Source organism: Brugia malayi, assembly GCF_000002995.4.
Source record: "Brugia malayi strain FR3 genome assembly, contig: Bm_v4_Chr1_scaffold_001, whole genome shotgun sequence".
Taxonomy (NCBI): domain Eukaryota; kingdom Metazoa; phylum Nematoda; class Chromadorea; order Rhabditida; family Onchocercidae; genus Brugia; species Brugia malayi.
Window position 1 is genome coordinate 11,818,060 of NW_025062475.1, and position 16,156 is coordinate 11,834,215.

The 16,156-nt window shown below is 22.7% G+C and overlaps 2 protein-coding genes across 3 annotated transcripts; one reads left to right on the plus strand and one right to left on the minus strand.

The window, feature by feature from the left end:
• Positions 1–10,229: 10,229 nt before the first annotated feature.
• On the plus strand, positions 10,230–11,550 carry Bm1772 (Uncharacterized protein; the record flags this gene model as incomplete). Its single annotated transcript, XM_043077559.1, has 4 exons — positions 10,230–10,238; positions 10,775–10,951; positions 11,126–11,265; positions 11,445–11,550. 4 exons carry the CDS (start codon positions 10,230–10,232, stop codon positions 11,548–11,550), a joined length of 432 nt encoding a protein of 143 aa, XP_042933493.1.
• Positions 11,551–12,232: 682 nt separating this feature from the next.
• On the minus strand, positions 12,233–15,617 carry Bm14034 (cytochrome-c oxidase, putative; the record flags this gene model as incomplete). 2 transcript variants are annotated; one of them, XM_043077560.1, is made up of 8 exons in its annotated part: positions 12,233–12,295; positions 12,505–12,648; positions 13,110–13,240; positions 13,646–13,736; positions 13,953–14,072; positions 14,203–14,367; positions 14,579–14,649; positions 15,524–15,617. In XM_043077560.1, the coding sequence occupies 8 exons, from the start codon at positions 15,615–15,617 to the stop codon at positions 12,233–12,235; spliced, it is 879 nt and encodes a 292-aa protein (XP_042933494.1). The 2 variants fall into 2 exon arrangements, with proteins under 2 accessions (XP_042933494.1, XP_001902218.1); XM_001902183.2 differs by lacking the exon at positions 15,524–15,617 and having other exon boundaries at positions 14,579–14,638.
• Positions 15,618–16,156: the final 539 nt, after the last annotated feature.

Sequence of the window (16,156 nt, forward strand, 5' to 3'; positions counted from 1 at the left end):
TTATAATAAATAAATAATAAATGAAATTAAATTATAACAAATAATGTTTGGAAATAATTCAGCCAGTAAGTAAGTTAAATTATTTAGTGAATGATTTCTCCTTGATGTGATTAATTGAATTAATTAATTAATTACTTGTTTACTCTCATATAGCTTTATTCTTTTAATTCGCTTAAAACATTTATAATTCTCATGAAATGATGGATTAGTTCAGCTAATTGTGCTTTTTCTAAATCAAATATTCAAATTCAAATTTAATCAAAGTTTAAAATAAATTAAAAAAAAAACAAAATAACTGCATTATATTTAAAGGCTCTATCGAAAAAATAATTTGTTGCCAAAACTTTTCATAAATTTTAAACTATCTAAGATAATTTATTTTTTACAAAATACAATTTTTTCTTTCAAAAGTTTATCATTTTTTTTTTTTTTTTACTCCAATATTTTTTAATTTTTTCAATTTTCTTTACATTTATGTAAGCCACTCCAAAGTGATTAATTTGCGAAATTTTCTTAACAAATATTTAATTAAACTTAGCTAATTAATAAGCAAATAATTAGTAAAATTAGGAAAAAGTTTGATAAATGCAAAAAAAATTTTAACTTGGATGCAATTTAAATTGGCCATAATTTGATAAAATATTTCAATCAATTATTTAATCATTCAATTTGCTGAATTAATCAATGCAATTAATCAATATTTTTATTTGAAACTTTTAAAATGCACTCATAATTCTCTTTATTCTTTCTCTCTCTCTCCCACTCTCTCTCTTTCTTCATTTTTTTTTTTGAATGAAAAATAAAAATAATTTTTATCAATCACAGTTTATGATCAAAAATTAAGAAATTAAAATGTGATCGAATGAAGAAATTTCATTTTTCTTTTTTTTTTTTTGTTTCCTTTTTACATATTATTTTGGTTCATTATCGAAGCAAAAATATATCTTAAAATGATAAAAGATTTCTCTCTCTCCCTCTCTCTCCCTCTCTCTCTCTCTCTCTCGAGACATTAGCGCCACGTTTGATTGGTGAAAATGAAATGCTTCTTTAAATTTTTTTTTTTTTAAAAAAATTTTTCATAACTTTAACATTTATCAGTTATAAATAGAAACAGTTTATTGTTGTTGTTTTTTTTTTTCTTCTAAAATGTTTTCTTTTTTCCTAAAATTTTTGATTGTTAGCAAAAAAAAAAAAAAAAAAGAAAAAAATTTATGAATATACTTAGAGGTTTTGCTATAAATATATTCAACATTTAGATACAAACTTTTAATTATTATTATTTCTTATTAATTTAATTTGGAATAAAAGTGATAACATTGATTTGTTAAATCTTTTAGTTGACATTTAGTTGACAAATTCTCATCACAATGAATTTATGAATTAGAAAATCTAATATCACAAAATAAATATTTAATTGTTTTTGGAATTAAAAGTTTGATTAAATCAAATTTAATTATACATTAAATAATTGTTTTTATTTTCAATTTAATTTAAAACTTTTAAATGAAATGAGTGAAATATTATCATGCATTACTACCTTTCATTGCTATTGAATTCTTTTTTTTTTATTTTTATTATTATTCTAATGACATTCATATTTCTAACAACTAAATCCCAATGGTAATTTTATTCTTAAAATATATAAAAATGAAAAAGGCATTAGCATTAACGTCACCAACAAACTTAAATATCGCACAATCTCAATTTTCAATTCAGTCATTCATCGATCATCCGATGACGCCAACAATTTGAATTGTTGATTATCATCGAAATGACAAGTACTAAAATAGGATATGCAAACATTTTATGAGTTAAGATTAAATGAAAATGAATTAAAATTAAATTACATTCAGAAATAAAAATTCAGATTTGAAATGAACGAAAATTATATCAAATTGAATGAAACTACAAATTTTTAAAAGCAAAATTAAAAAAAAAAAAAAAAAACTTGCTTGATCAAATATTAAAATATATATAAAAAAGATTTTATTACTTGATCAAATATTTAAATGATTTTTTTTTTTTTTGCAAACATCCCAATTTCTAAAAGTCTCTTTTCTGCACAATTTATTTCTTATCATTATTGTTATTAATTATTATTTACTATCATTTGTTATTATTAATATCACTATTATTACTACTATCATTATCACTAATCATTTTTACTCCTATTACTACTAATGCTACTATCACTATTACTATTGTTATTATTATCATTGTCATTGTCATCACCATTGTTCTTATCAATCACCATCACAACCATTGTCATTAATCAGTTACTACTTTAATTTGATGGATCAGTCTTAAATTTTTATTAATTGCCAAAGATCATTTTTCTATTTTGAAAACATTCTCATATATTTGTTACCTTTTCATGCAAAATTTTTCTTTTATTTTATTATGCATTAAAATTATTTTTCTTACTACTATATTGTATAAGAACAAAATCGAAATTTAATCAAATTAAAATAATTACTGTAAAATGTATGCTACATTCTCTCATTTCAAAGATCAAATTTGAAAATCAAAATTTACTATCAATTAGCATTTTAATGCATAAATCCATGATGTAAACATTAATTTAAACTTTCATTCCATTTTAACAGATTAAAAGTATTGTTAAAATAATATATGTTCAAAGTGTAACTAAAACTCATACATTTTATTGTAAAAATGACCAAATATTATGAGTAATATTTCTAAATTTTCATTAATTTTAGATTTTTCAAGAATTGAGAGGAAAAAAAAATTATTTACATCAATTTGAAAGTAAAATAAAAGAAAGTGTAATTGAACAAAAATTTTAATTGAGTAAGATTATAGCAATTGCTGCAATTATTTGATGTATTAAATGTAAGTTTAATTATTTTGTTGAATAATTGATAAGCACTTTAAGAAGTTACAAACAATTAATTTAATTCATGCATATATATATGTATGCTTTCATATTGAATGAAACATTATGTTATGATTTAAATTTTTTTCTTTTTAAAATAAAAAAACTTTTAAAACTTTTTAAATTTAAAAAAAAAAATAAATAAATTTGCATTTTAATCCATTGTTTTCTTTTCCTCTTCCTTTTTTCCCCTCATCTTTTTATTGTTTATATTCAAAAACTTGTTTTTTAAAATTTTAAAAGCTTTTTCTAACTTTGAATTTATTAAGTTTTATTTATTTCTACTTTTTTTTTTTCGTTTTAATTAGTTGAATTTTAGTTGAGTGTTTGATAGAATTTTTTTTTTAGTAAAATGTTTTACATTATTAATACATTTCATTAATTCATACCTATGTTACATTTTATATTTGATATCTAATTTTGAATATTATTTTAAAAATGAACAAAATTTTTATGAAAAAAAAAAAAAAAAAAAAGAGAAGCAAAAATGTCGTAGCATTTATAAAAGAATGTGAGTGAAAGATGCATATGAGATGAGTGCGTACCCATTCAAATTAGTTTTCATTTTTTTTTTTTTAAAATTTAATGTCGCTTTTTAAATTGCTTATTTTATAAACTTTTCTAAGCATATATTCTTCAAAGGATTTTTACTAGCCCAAGGGATTAGAAAACATTCGTCCTACATTTATATCACCACGAAACTTTTTTCTGAACATTTTAGTTACTCAGAAAACTCAATTCAATCTATTCTTTTTCTAAAAATTCTTCTCGTTTTTTGTTTTTTGTTTTTTTTTTTTTTTTTTTTTTTTTTTTAATCGATAAATTTTGATTTTAGAAAATGAAATTTTTATTTAAAAATCAAAAATTTTCATGTCATTTTTTGAGCTAAAAGAAATTAATTTGAATTTGCAATTTCTTAATTTAATTTTATCAAAAAAGAAATGAATTTATCAACAAAAGAAAAGTATAAGAATTAATTTTCGTGCATAATTAATTAGAAATCTTGTAATTATCTTAATTTTATAATTAATTATTCATAATGATTATCATTAATCCTAACATTTTCTTTCATAATTTAATTTAAAACATTTTTTTTTCCATGTAAAATTGGCCAATTCTTTTTCATTTATTATTTTCCAGTAGTTTCCAGTAGTATACTATAATTAAAAATATAATTAATCACTCATTAACAGTGATAATTTCCTTCATTTATTCTCTTTTAGCTCATTAAATCACATTCTATCTCACATATAGTCTAAGTAAAATATAAAGTAAACAAATAAAAATGTAAACAAATTTTTGTACTTTGATCAAATAACATTCATTAATGATAATGAATGAAATATTTTTACTTATATCTTTTTTTTTTAACATTTTTGTTAAATTATAATAATAACTCATTGAAAAATTAATCAAAAAAGTATTAAAAAAAAATTTTTGGAAGAAAAAATTTTTTCATATTTCTAAAATTCTATATTTTGTAATTGTTATTGTTTGTATTTTAACAGTAAAAATTATTGCAGTACAATTGATTTACCCTAATTTTCTCTCATTTTTTTTTTTTTTTTCTTAAATTTCTATACACAATTATTTAACTTTTTTAATTTTTTGGTATTAATTAAAAAATTAAGCTAAACATAAAATTTGTCAAAAGTTTATCATTTTCAATATATCTCTTATTGTTTTTTTTTTTTTAAAAAAAATTTATTATCTTTGAAAAAGTTTAATTTTTTTTTCAAAAAAAAAAAAAAAAAGAGAAACAATGGTGCAATAATTAAAAGTTTATGTTGAAAATAAGAAAATTTCAATGAAATTAAACAGAAAGCAATTTGTGTATGAGAAAAATTATTTAGTTTTGCTAGAAGAGAAATTCATTTAAGCAAATATTTTCGTTTAATATAATTTTATAGCATTTCTTTTGATGTGACTTATGCGCCTACATTTAACTGCATTTCTTTTCATGTATCGTTTGCGCCTTCATTAATTTCTTTTTTAAAATAACAAGTTACATTTAAATTTTCACCTATTTCACTTCTTTATTATTGATTGTTTTTTAAATAAATTTTATAGTAAGAAATAAAATGTAATATATTTAATTTATTTTCGAATATAAACTAAAAAAGAATCAACAAATTTTTTATTTAATATTCCAATTTATACAAATATTTTAACATTTTTTTTTTTTTTTTTTTGCATATCTTTTCTAACTAAAGTAACAGTAAATTAAACAATTGTAATTAATTAAACTACCTGTCAGGTATGTTTTTTTTTTTTTAACGTATGTTGGATAATTCATTAAGCATTTAAAAAATTTTTTGTCTATGTCTTAATTTAAGTAATACTAAAAATATCTCTTAAATGAATTGTAAAATCATTAACGAATAATTCTACTACAAAAATATAAAATTTTCTATTATTCCTTTTAATTTAAAATGCATGCGTTGAAAATTTTATCATTCAATTAATTTTGATTTAATAATTTCTCGATATTATCTCATTTTAATTACAATAATTTTGATTTAATCTTAAATACAACATATAAAACAATAATATTTTCTCTAACAATAAGATTTGATTAAATTTGATATTTTCATTTAATTTAAACTGAGCACAGGAAATATAGAAGAGGAGAAATAATTGAATCATTTAAAAAGACTTTATAAGCATTGAAAAATAAATTTATGCAATTGAATTGATCAAATAATGGAATAAATTTTTCCATTAGAACTTAAAGAAGGAAAGTAAACAAAAATAAAATTTCAATTTCATCAAATTTAGATAACACTTAAGCTTCATACTATTAACTTTACTTATTATTTATTAAACATTTACAATTAACTAAACACTATCATCACAAAGTATAATCAAAGTTTCGTTGTATAATTATTATCAATAATAAAAAACGTTTAGCTAAGATATTTGTATATTTTTTTTTTTTTTTTACTAAAAGTTTAAAATAATTTAAGCTTACAAAAAAAAAAAAAGCATCGATAGCATTTAATTAATTAATTAATCGAACTAAAATGAAAGCATTTTTAATTATCAAAATATATTTATGAGAAAAATTTTTTCACTTAATAAAAAGAATTATCATATAAATAAAAAAAAATAAAAATATTTGTAATAAAATTTTTAAAATTATCAATAATAAATTTATTGATGTGAAATAAATAAAAAAAAGGAAGAAATTGTCATTTATTAATTTCGATTTTCAGTGGATATTTGAATAATTTTCACCAAAAAATCTAAAATTTAACTGTTAAAATTTAAAAATTTTACAATATAATTAATTATATATTTAAATTTAACTAATTTCTTTTTTTGTTTAAAATTTACAAAAAAATATTTTTTGGAACATAAATTTGTTTCTTTTTTTTTTTTTAATTTGCTTAATCTCTTTTTTTTGACTTTTTAACATTAGAATCCAATTTTGATGACATATTTTGCGACATAATCAATAATCAAATACAAAAATCAAAAAAGATTTCATTTCGTTTTTTTTTTTTTTTTTTGATTTGATTTGATTGTTTTATTAATTTAAAAATTTCAGTTTACTAAAAATGTAAATTAATTTGAATTGTAAAAGAATAAAAATTAATAATTTATTTTTGGCAATTATTATTTCATTTTTATAATTTTTATTAATCATTTTTTTCTGCTCCATTTAAAATACAATAATTTGAAAATAGCTTAAAAATTAAAAAAAAAAAAAAAAAAAAAGAAACAAAATATTTTTTGTTCATAATTTTTTCATTTAAAAAATTGAGCAAAAAAAGAAAAACAAGGGAGAGAGAGAGAGAGAGAGAGAGGGACAAAAAAAAAAAAAATGGAAACAACAAATCAAACATAATTTTTTTTTTCTTTCATAAATAATTTTGCATGAATTTATATTACTAAAAATAAAATGCATGCATAAATTTTTGGTTAGCATTTAAAATTTCATTACCTCTTTTTTTAAAAAAATTTCTTCCTTTCTTTTCTCTCTTATTTATTAAAGAAATAAATAATAGAAATAAATTACTTCAATTTAAATTCTCTAACATTTTGTCAACAACTTTTCATCCTTTAATACTAATGATTATTGCATTATGCACGATGCGATCGTATTTTTTCATAAATTTTTTTTTTTTTTTTCTTTTTTAAAAGTACGTTTTTCTTCTTTTATTTATTTTATATAAATGAAAAAAAAAAAAAAATCACATAAATTTCATATATTAGTTATCGTTGAATTTTTTTCATTATGTAAAATATATTTTTTTTATTATTCAAATTACATTTTTTTGAATATTATAAAAGAATATTTTAAACTGAAAGTAATTTTGAATTAAAATTTATTTTTTTCGACTATTTTTTTTTTTTTCTTATTTTTTATTCCACTAACTTTTACATAATTTGTTGAAAAAAGAAAAAGAAAGAAAAATCACATCGAATAGAACTGTTTATTTCATTTACGTTTTTTTTTTTTTTCTTAAATTAAAGTTTTTTGTATTAAATAATACAAAAATAAACCGATAATAATCATCGTAATAAGTAATAATTAATTATTCTTAAACGATATAAGTGTTAATCATTAATTATATTTTATTAAAATTCACTTTTTTTTTTGCTTCATAAATTTATTTAATAATAATTTTTTTTTTTCTTAAATTTTAGAATTAAATAAATATTAGTTGTTTGAAAAAAAAATTAATTTGTTGGTAAAATATGAAATGAAAATAAAAATTTAAAGGATTATTATTATTATTATTATTATCTATATGGGAGGTGAAGCATCAAAAATTCGACATTCAAAATCGACGGTAAACAAAAAATCATTAGCAAATCGTCGTAATACACAAGATATTATATCTCCAAAAATTAATACTACTATTACTACTACTACTACTACTACTACTGCTACTACTACTAATTCTGATTCAATTAATTATACTGATCATTTACTTAATGTTGGTAAGTATTAATTTTAATAATATGTAATTGTAAAATGTTAATAATTACTTAAAATTTTGTCCTTAAATAAAAATAATTTAATTTTTTTTAGTAAATAATCAATTAAAGTAAAGTTTTTTTTTTTTTTGTGGTTTAACTTATTAATGTTATATTAACAGTTATTATCAAATTTTTCACAAAAAAATTAAAAAAATGACTGTTAATGTGTTTTTTTTTTTTTTTTCTGTATTATAAGCTAATGCTAATGAAATAAGAAGTGAAAATTTTCAATAAACTCAAAAACGATGGCTTTTTTTCTAATTTTTTGTCACTTCTAAAAAAAAAAAAAAAAAAAAAATTAAATGTCAGTAAGATTAATGAAAAAAAAAGTGTAAGCTAGACTTTGCTTTTACTATTTAAGCTGTCTTACTTTATATTATTATTATTTGAGAAACTTACTTTTAGGCTGTTTAGTCGTTTAGATTGTTTTCTTATAAAATATAATGTTCAATTTGACTTTATTTCTTTGCTTTAGCTAATTATAATTTTATACACTATTATTTGCATAAAATTAATAGATGCGTAAATAAGATTGAAAGTGTCAACATTATAATTAAGAAAAAAAAAAATTATATTTAAGTTAAAAAAGTATAATATTAAAAGTTCTAAAATGATTTAACAAAAAATGAATTTTGAAGATTATTCGTCATTATAATTAATTTCATAAATATATTAAAGTCATTGTAATTAATTTTATAAATATATTAATTAAATAACTATGTTACTAATTACAATAATTTATAGATTTTGGTAATCGAGCCGGAAATTCACCAAGATTATCATTAGAATTCAATATTAATCGTAGTCGTTCAGGAAGTTTATCCAGTTCACGAGGTACATCAAAGCAAAAGCATCCAATTCCTATTCGTGACCGAAATCTTATTCAGGTATTTCTTAGAATTTCTTCAGAACTAATTAATTATTATAAGAATTTTAAGCAACATATTTAATTGTTTATTAATAGAAGCTACTTATCAATGTTAGCATAAAAAGAAAAAGTAATTATTTAATTGATAATTGAAAAAATTATGCACAAGTTGGAATGATTAAAGGTACAAAGTTACTTTTTTTTTGAAATATTGGAAGCTTAAATAAATTAAATAAAAGTAGGTTAAGTAAAAGAAAAAAAAAGGAAAAATATGAAAGTATAACCATAAATGTAAATATATAATAGCAAAATGATTAAGCAATCATTGCAAAATTATTGAGTACAAAACTAAAATGAAAATTTTTAAATTTTCTATAAAAAAAAACAGTTTTCATTAGTGATATTTTTTCATAATTTTATAGCCGAAATTATTGGAGGAAATTTCAAAATTTTAAAAACAATGCAATAATTTTTTCATTTCTAAATTTTTTTTTTTAAATCAAAAAACTAAAAAATTAAAAATAAATAAAAATGAAAAATTAGTTTTAATTTTAAAAATAAATTATGAAATTAACGAGGATTTAATGATACATGGAAAATGGCATAAATTTTTGTAGTAAATATAAGATTAATTTTTGTTTATTTTATCATTTTAAACAAATTATGCAAAAAAAAAAAAAGTGCTAAGAGAGAAAAAATGAATTAAAATAAAATTTTTATAAAAGAAAAACAAATAGTATGCACAAATAAACAAATAAATTAACAATTTTATGAGTTTCATTGAACAAATAAATACAAAGTAATTAATTAATATTGTAAATATATAATAAATATGCCAAATAACATATAATGAAATATTCTTCTAAATAAACATTAACCTTAAAGAGTTATTTAAAATAATTAATATTAAGTATGGTTGTTAAGAAGAAGAAAACTAAATATAGCTTTCAAAGAATTGAAATAAATCAATTCAATAAATAATTCCTTTTTTGATTTTTGAGTAATGGAAATTATTAGCTGAATTGATCATTCAAATCAAACAACAATATATTTATTTGTTAATAAAATTTAATTCACTCGGAAAAGAATTAATTCCAACAATTGAAGTATAAACGAAAAAGCAAAAATGAAAGTGGAACGAGAAAATAAAATGAAATTTCAGTAAAAATTTAATTTAATTTTAATATTGAGAAATTTTTCTTTTAAAAAAAATGAAATTTCTCTGTTTTTTTTCTGTTTGCTTTATTACTTAATTTTAAATTTTTTTTTTTTTTTTGTTTTGATTATTTTATTATTTTTATTCAGAGTTGTTTCCAAAATCCACACGAAATTATTGGCCATAAAATTTTACAACGAGCATATGAAAAACGAAATGGCTTTGCAAATTTTTATGCTAAATTAAATAATGATGAAAAGGATGATATTGAAGAAGGAATTAAAGTGCTTCTAAAAAAAACTGTCGCAAATATTAATTTCATGGATGAAGTAAGTAATAATATACTATTTATACAGGTAAAATATACTCTTTAAAATAAGTAGTATAAGTAACATTTAAATTTTTTAATTTAAATTTAAAATAAGTAACAATACCATTTATATGTTATATGTATATATAATATTTAAATATTAATGTGTATTTATCCAAAATATTTCGATTTTTACATTTTGTATAAATTTTAGCAAATTTTTTCATGACTAAAAAATCAATGGATTAAATTAATTTCAATAAATGTACCAATGATATTATTTATCAAAAAAGAAAGAAAAGAAAAAAAAAATTTTTTTGATCAGATCTTATAAATTATACCATTTCTTTGTTATTCAAAATTTCAAAACATATCTTACTAATTTCATATCTTATTGAAATTTCATTCAATAAAATTTAATTATAAGTAAACAATATTTTGATTAATTTTACAACAAACACAAAAAAAAAATGAATTGTCTCCAATAATTTATTTTATTTAATAATTTCATTTGCATTTCAAACAAAAAAAGAAATTATTGAAATAACATTTTAGGTACAACGATTAGCAGAAGAATTTGGAGGAAAACATGTTAAATTTCGCTCTATTGGCTTCAAACCTGAATTTTTTGGTGTTTATGCTGATGCTACAATTACTGAATGTATATTTCTAGACAATGCTATACATCCTGCTCATCAAACACTTAATGCATTTTCATCATTTATTACTATGGTTTAAATTTTGAAATTGTTATCTTATAAATTTTGCAAAAAAGTTTTTTGAAAGTTTTTTACTTATTTATTACCAAAAATTTTAATTGTTTACTTTGTTCTTTTGTTTTTTTTTTTCGCTTTGTTTATTTCTTTAGCTATAAATTATATTCAAAAAAAAAGATGAAAATTATAGGTATATTCATCAGTGCGAGATGGTTTTTATAGCGAAATGCGTCGTATGAGACGTGCATCAAATAGTTTTAGCACGGGTTCGAATTCATCGTACGTACGAAAAACTATATCAGGCGATATAAATATTGAATTGCCACAGAGGTTAATATTACTATTATTCTTTTTATTTTTCATTTAAGAAAAATAATCAACTAACGATCAAATATAATTTTTAAAAGATATAATTTTGATGATGGAAGAATATCCAACTGATATTATTATATAATATTGCATCCTTGAAAATTAGAAATTGGAAATATTCACATCGAAATTTATTTCAGATCAGCAAGTCCAGGTAACGAATCTAGTGAATCGGATTTTAGTGCAGTGATAGTGATTCCAGCAGATGATGATAACATAGCGAAATCACCTTCAAATGATCTTTAAACATATTAAATTTTTAGCCAAACAGTGTATATTTGAAATATTTATTTTCTTTAAAATGCCTTATTTCTTACTGTAAAATAATTCTGTTATCAATTCCAAATTGAAGTAATACATTTCTCATCAATTTCTATTCAAAAAAAAAAGAGACAACAACGAAAATTATTCTTGCAACTGAAAAAAAAAATGAATGGTAATTTTTGCTTTATAGATTTGCAATTATTTAGAACATCTCTAAAACTTCTCATTCATGGATGAATGATTACTTTTCTACCTGGCTATGACGCACTATATTACCTTCAATTGCTAGAAACAAATCTCATATAATCCATCCATATTTACATGTGAAAATAACTACAACACTTAAAATTCAAAAGTGCAATCAAGGTAACAAAGTTAAAGTTGCATACACTGTTAATTGTTAATCAGCATCGCATATCATTCCGATTCAATACCTATGCATCTATGGCATTTTCTTTTTAAATAAAAGAGTAAAAATAACTTTCATTGTCGTAAATGTATGAAACGATGGAAGTCCATCCGAACGGAACAACCAAAAATATAGGAAACAAATTTTTTTTTTGTCCGTAAATTCATTTATATATTGATTCACTATGCAACACTGAAATGAAGCTTCCAAAAGTTTATTCAATCTGAATAAAGCAACAGAAAACGATAAGAACAATTACTTTTTTCTTTCATAAATCCATTTATACACCGGTGGTTTCATCAACTGTCCCTTTGCTACCTAAAAAGTACAGGCATAGAATCACATCAGAATATTAATTGCTGTGCTAATAAATTGAAATAAAAAAAAAAAAAAAAAAAAAAAGAAAAGTTTAAGTACAACTAATAAGATGTAAATGATTTGGAAATAAATAAGAAAAAATATACGAAACCGGACATTGTAAAAACGACGAAAGAAAATCTGGAACACTGATATATATGTAGTATAACCTTTTTGGGTCGTAGTTCTTTCCCTCTGCTCTCTACTAAATTCCTTTTAACTTCCAATTTCTCAACAACGACCTTCAATTCTTTTGCACGTTGCAATCTTTTCAATAGTTCACTGTACATCTTTCGTCGTTCATGATCTGCTTGCTAAAAAAATAATGATTCATAGTTCTAGAAGCGAATTAAACAAAGCTATATAAATAAGTATTATATACATACATAAGTAAAGTTTCTAATTTAATTTCTAAATTTTAGCCTTAGAAATAAAAAAGTTAATGAAAACACATCAAAAGTATTATTCATTGATTCATTTTATTCATTTGTTTCTATTATTTTCTTACTTTTCCTCTTTTCTTCCACTTTGCTTTTTATCTTTGTTTTCATATTATGTATTGTGTAAGGTCAGTAAGGATCAAAACTTGTCTCAACAAAGAATATTACTGAAACAACTAAATATATGAAATGAGGAGGAATTAATCAGACGAAAAAGAATATATCAACAAGTGAATAAATGAAATGAATTAATAATCTTCAAAAAATTAAATGATTAATAATGACCTTCAAATATGGCTACAAAGCACAATAAAAAAAGGTGCTCTTAAACATACCTTCACATCACTCTTGCTTTTAGCGTTTGTGATAGCATTGCTCTGTAGAGTAGAAATGCGCGGTCGATTATATCTTCGATCTAATACTTCTTTCGGCGTATTGAAATATTTCACGGGATCAAAATTTTTTGCTAAAAGGTATTGTTTAGACTGATTCATTCTAGTAAATGAACTCATTAGTGTTTAGCAAAATGGATCAGCTTCACAACTAAAACCGATAAAATCAAAAACGACAATTAAATTTGATGGAGAATGTTCTGTTGATTTCCAAAGCTCACCATTAGAAACACACTGAACATATAATTCACTGATATTAAATAGAGAAATATAAGTAACAGAAATATAGACCGTAAAGATTTTAGTTTACAAAGCATTACTTATTTCTATTCAAACTGTTAGTATCTGGATAATCTTCCCAAAACAAATATAGGAGTGAGGCTTCTCGGGAACAGTCTCGCTGTGCACATGTTATTACCTATTCCCAATCAACTAAAATTATAGATATTTCTCAAAACTTTTCCAAAAGAGAATGAAACCTTCTTTTGCTGTATCCACGAAAATGGTATGTGTATTTTTCGCAACTGTAGTGTCAGCAAAATGTAAGGTTGCTTTCAGCTTTTCAATTTTCTAAAAAAAATGACAGAGACATTCGAAAAATATATGACGAAACAATGCCTATATATATTACAAATTTGCATGGGGAATAATGGTTCGAATTCTTGCTCTTTATGTGCCAATTATAATTTTACTTTGCACTCGTGGACACTAAATTTCAAACATCATTCGGGAATAATTTCTTGTTCCAATAATTTCAATATAAAAACAAGAAATGAGTGAAATTACCTGATTTTCAATATTCAGTCGATGCTTCACATATTTCAAATCTTCTAAATTCTTTAATTTTTTTTGCACCAATGTATCCTCATCAGGTTCTGGGGTATTTTCATGATGTACTCCATCATCCTGCAGAATTCGATGTTAACATTTGAAGAAAAAATTTCTTGTTATTTTTAAATGAAATATCAAATCAAAACCAATATATACAATACAACAAGTTAAAAATGATGAAAGAAAAGAAAAGGAGGAAGATCACCCCAATATGACTTCGAATCATATGGAAATGGAATTCATCTGGATTCCGATTCAGTGCCTTCTGTCGCAATCTTTGCAGTTTTGCCTTTTTATAATTGTAATCTCGAGCACGCTGAACATAATCCTTCTTTTTCTCCAACAGACCAAACTGTGCTCGTGATTCGGGCTGAAACTTTCACTTTCAAGTATATTATTTCAAACTAGATGTAGAACAAAATGTAATAATGTTTCAAATTAGTTATTAAATTTCAAATTCCGTCGTCATTACCAATCAAGAATCAGGAAATCTCATTCACTTACGCGACTACAAATCAACTTCTTCCAAAAAATTTCTCAAAACAAAAACTGATAATTGTGAAGATAGTAAAGTCACAAACCTGAGGACGTTCACGATGGATCCGTTGACCAGCTTTCGATGATCGTTTCAATGACGACATAATTGTGAAACCTGCAATACATATGCAAATTACCAGATTACAAATCAGACACATTCCTCCTATGGAATATAAACCTCTCCTGAATCCCTCCGACAGAATATAATTTCTTCCTGAATCCTTCCGGAACATAATCTCCTGAATTCCTTCCACAAAATATAATTTCTTCCCAAATCCTTCCGGAATAAAACCCTCTCCTGAATCTCCCCTACAGAGTATAATTCCTTCCTGAAAATGCCTCTTTCTTTCTTCTTCCCTCCCTCTCTCACTCTCGTCACACTTAACATTCTTTCTCAGTCTTTTATCGCCTTACCCAACTTCTCCACTCACTCTTACTCTTTGATTATCCGACTCTCATGTGATATCTCAAATCCCTCATAATCTTCCTTCACTACAACGAAATTCCTTTATCGTCCGTATTCCACTAACTGCATTATAACTCGCAACTGTTATTTTGTTTGCAATCTCTCACTCCGCACTATTTCCTTTTCTGGCATCTCTGGTCTACTCTCTCTTTCTTTACACACTTCGTCACGAAGTCTAATAATAAACTGCAGCGAAGCATTTTGTCTCGAAGTGATTGACTTCTTTCTGTAATGTTTGTGTGTTTATACATTGTTATTGTTGCGTGAAGTACGTGGTGGGTATGGGTGGGTAAGTATGTGGGTAGATTTGAATTCGATGAAGGGAAGGTTTTTTCCCCGTAAATTCTTTAATTTTTTTTTTTCAGAAAAATTTTTATAGCTTTAGATATTAAAGTGAAAAGAAACAATGGAACAAAAATCGATGAAAGAGCAGAAGAAAGAATCGGAACGAGAATCAAGTAAATTTGGTGAGCTGCCATTAACGCTAAGTGAACGGTTGGCTAAATTAGATGCAAATGACTACCTGAATCGTTCACCGGATGATCCACGTTGGTTTGACCGAAAATACAATCGGAAACAACGGAAAGCTTCTGATAGCCCACTCTGGACAGCTCCATTAGATGCTCGTTATCAGCAGATAAAGATGGGACGCCATTGCGTCGATTATTATCAGGATTATTATCGATGCACCAATTTGTTGGGTGAAGACTATAAACCATGCAAATTCTTCTACAATACTTTTAAGGATCTTTGTCCGTCATCGTGGATTGAAAAATTTGACGAGTGGAGAGATGAAGGCGTTTACCCGGGACATTTTGATCGTTAATACTTCTAGGTGCACTAAGATATTTCTCTCTCTCGCTCTCTCTACATTAGTCTTTACGACTATTTAGGCTATACTGAGTAAGATTCTCTTTTTTGTAATTGTATCCTTGCGAAGTTTTATTTTTAATGTTGAAGTCTTTAGCCTTTGTTTTTAATTACACTTCCGTAGTATACATTGTTCATTCTAATTTAAAAATGGATTATTCGTAGTCTTTGAGTTTTCCCTCATGCAATTTTATTATTTCGTCTTCATATCTAAGTAATCTTTTTTAACTTTTATATGCATTTTGTTGTATTATAAAATTATGTCGAAGACGTTAATATATTTTGC